General features: G+C 29.1%; 1 protein-coding gene across 1 annotated transcript in view; it reads right to left on the bottom strand.

The window, feature by feature from the left end:
* Nucleotides 1-2091: 2091 nt before the first annotated feature.
* LOC119674067 (protein Wnt-5-like) overlaps nt 2092-2106 on the bottom strand; it is a 106834-nt gene continuing 106819 nt past the window's right edge. The window contains exon 6 of the mRNA XM_038085191.1: nt 2092-2097. Coding sequence (XP_037941119.1) covers nt 2092-2097 — 6 coding nt within the window. The remainder of the gene's footprint in view (nt 2098-2106) is intronic.

Raw genomic sequence — 2106 nt, 5'->3', positions numbered from 1 at the left:
ATGTGAAAATCTAAGGTCGGTTTCTCCCACTTGACGCCTTCCGATATTTTCGGATTGCATAGAGGCAACAGAATTGCCGCAACAACACTTTCAGTCAGCAAACAAAGCCGCCTGCTACCGTCCATATTACTCGTATAGTACCATAAGTATAGTAATGCCACTTATATGACATTTGCGATTGTTGCTAGAGTTGGTGTTGTTGTTGTTGTTGCTACTATGCAACATAGGCAATTATTACTCTACCACTAATTGTTCGGCATGTTGCATTATACTTAAAGTTGCATAAAACACCAAAAAGAAAACAATGCCAACAACAACACAGCAACATGGGGCACATGTAACAGGCAACATAGACACTCTAATTACATTGCCATCAACAGCATCTTTATTATTTTGGAAAATATGCAACTCAAATTTAGACACACGTCCTCGTACCAGTGAAAATCTTGCACTGCAGCAGCATTCAATGAGAAGTACCGAGGAGTTCGAGTAAATTTATGTGTCCATGTTTTTATTTATTTTCATTTGGTTTGTGTATTTCTTTTGAAATTGCTAAAAATATACATTAATGGATAAATTACATATCATGAAAGTGCATTTATTTTCCAAATTCTGCTATTTTTCTTGCTACTGATTTTGTTTTTGTTGGCTTTCGAGTAAGGATGAAGTGTTCCTTTGGTTGCCGCCACATGTCAACAACGCATGTTGCAGACTATAAAAGTGTCAAGTGAATGTGTAAAAACTTTAAACCGTAATTAGTCAAATTAAATTTAGTGTATATTTTGATTATTTGCTTGAAACATTAAATATGACACTAAATATTCTTAATGAATATGTTTACTAGTTTATTGCTCTTTTTCCCAAAGCAATATGGATTCTGATTTTTAACGAATCATTATGAATTCTTGCTTTTAGGTTGCAGTAAAAAAGATACTTTCAGAAATAAAGAAGCGTGTTCTTTTCGATTTACTTATAATATTTTTAAAATAATATACGAATATAGATAAAAACCCCATCAACATTATTTACTAAAGCAAATGTACTTAGTGAACTTATTGTATTGAACATACACTAAACATAAATAGTTACTTAAATAATAAATAATCAGGAAGGGTTCAAAAAGTAATGAAGAAACAACAACAAAAATTTGATTAGTTTATTGAAATTTGGCTGACCATACAACAATGTTTAGTATATATCATCAGAGATCTTAATATTTAAATTTTTGTTTAATTCTTTAATAGTCCGTATAAAATTTGTTGGACTATAAATTTGTTGGAATGTAAATATGAACTACCATATAAACTAATTATATAAAAATATTCGAATATTTTTTATAATCACTGATGATGAGTTCTTGGCAATACTCGAAACAAGGTTGTATAGTCAGCCAAATTTCAATAAATTAATCAAATTTCTGTTGTTGCTTCATCATTACTATTTGAACCATTCTAGTTTATTTATGTCATAATACACATCACATTCGACAAAAAAAATTAGCCTAAATAAATAATCAATTTAAAACATTCAAACATTAATTCACCTGTAATGTATAACTATTTCGCATTATTTTTCTTTTGATATAAATATAATATCTTTTGATATAGAAAACAACATTGTTATTATTGCAAATTTTTTGTTTTGATACAGGTTTGTTGAAAAGGCATTTATGCTTCTTAACTCAATCTTTCTCAACTCAACTCCAATGTATACAACGCAAAGTGAAATAAAGGAGTAAAATAAATAAGTGAAATAAAAAGAATAAAATTAACTATGGCATGAGAGAGAATACTCTCAGTATAATAAGTATAATTGGCATATACAAGATATGTTGATCAAGAAACAAATGAAAATTCGGAAGAAAACTTCTGTATAAATATATTCAATATTTAAAAGGTATCGACACAGACAAGTGTTCATGTTTCGATTTTTAACACAGTCGTTATATACAAAACTCTGAACTCTAAGACCTCTATGGGGCACAAAAATAATTATCAAACACAAAGTCTTAATACCTAAACAGATAATTAGTCCAACTTACTTTATGACTACCTAATTTTTGGTAAAGAAGCCCAGATTACTTTGCAAAATTCAATTCTATAAAAA

This window comes from Teleopsis dalmanni, chromosome 2, assembly GCF_002237135.1.
Source record: "Teleopsis dalmanni isolate 2A chromosome 2, ASM223713v2, whole genome shotgun sequence".
Classification (NCBI taxonomy): Eukaryota; Metazoa; Arthropoda; class Insecta; order Diptera; family Diopsidae; genus Teleopsis; species Teleopsis dalmanni.
Note: the sequence above shows the minus strand (reverse complement) of the source record. Positions and strands in the feature narration are given on the sequence as shown.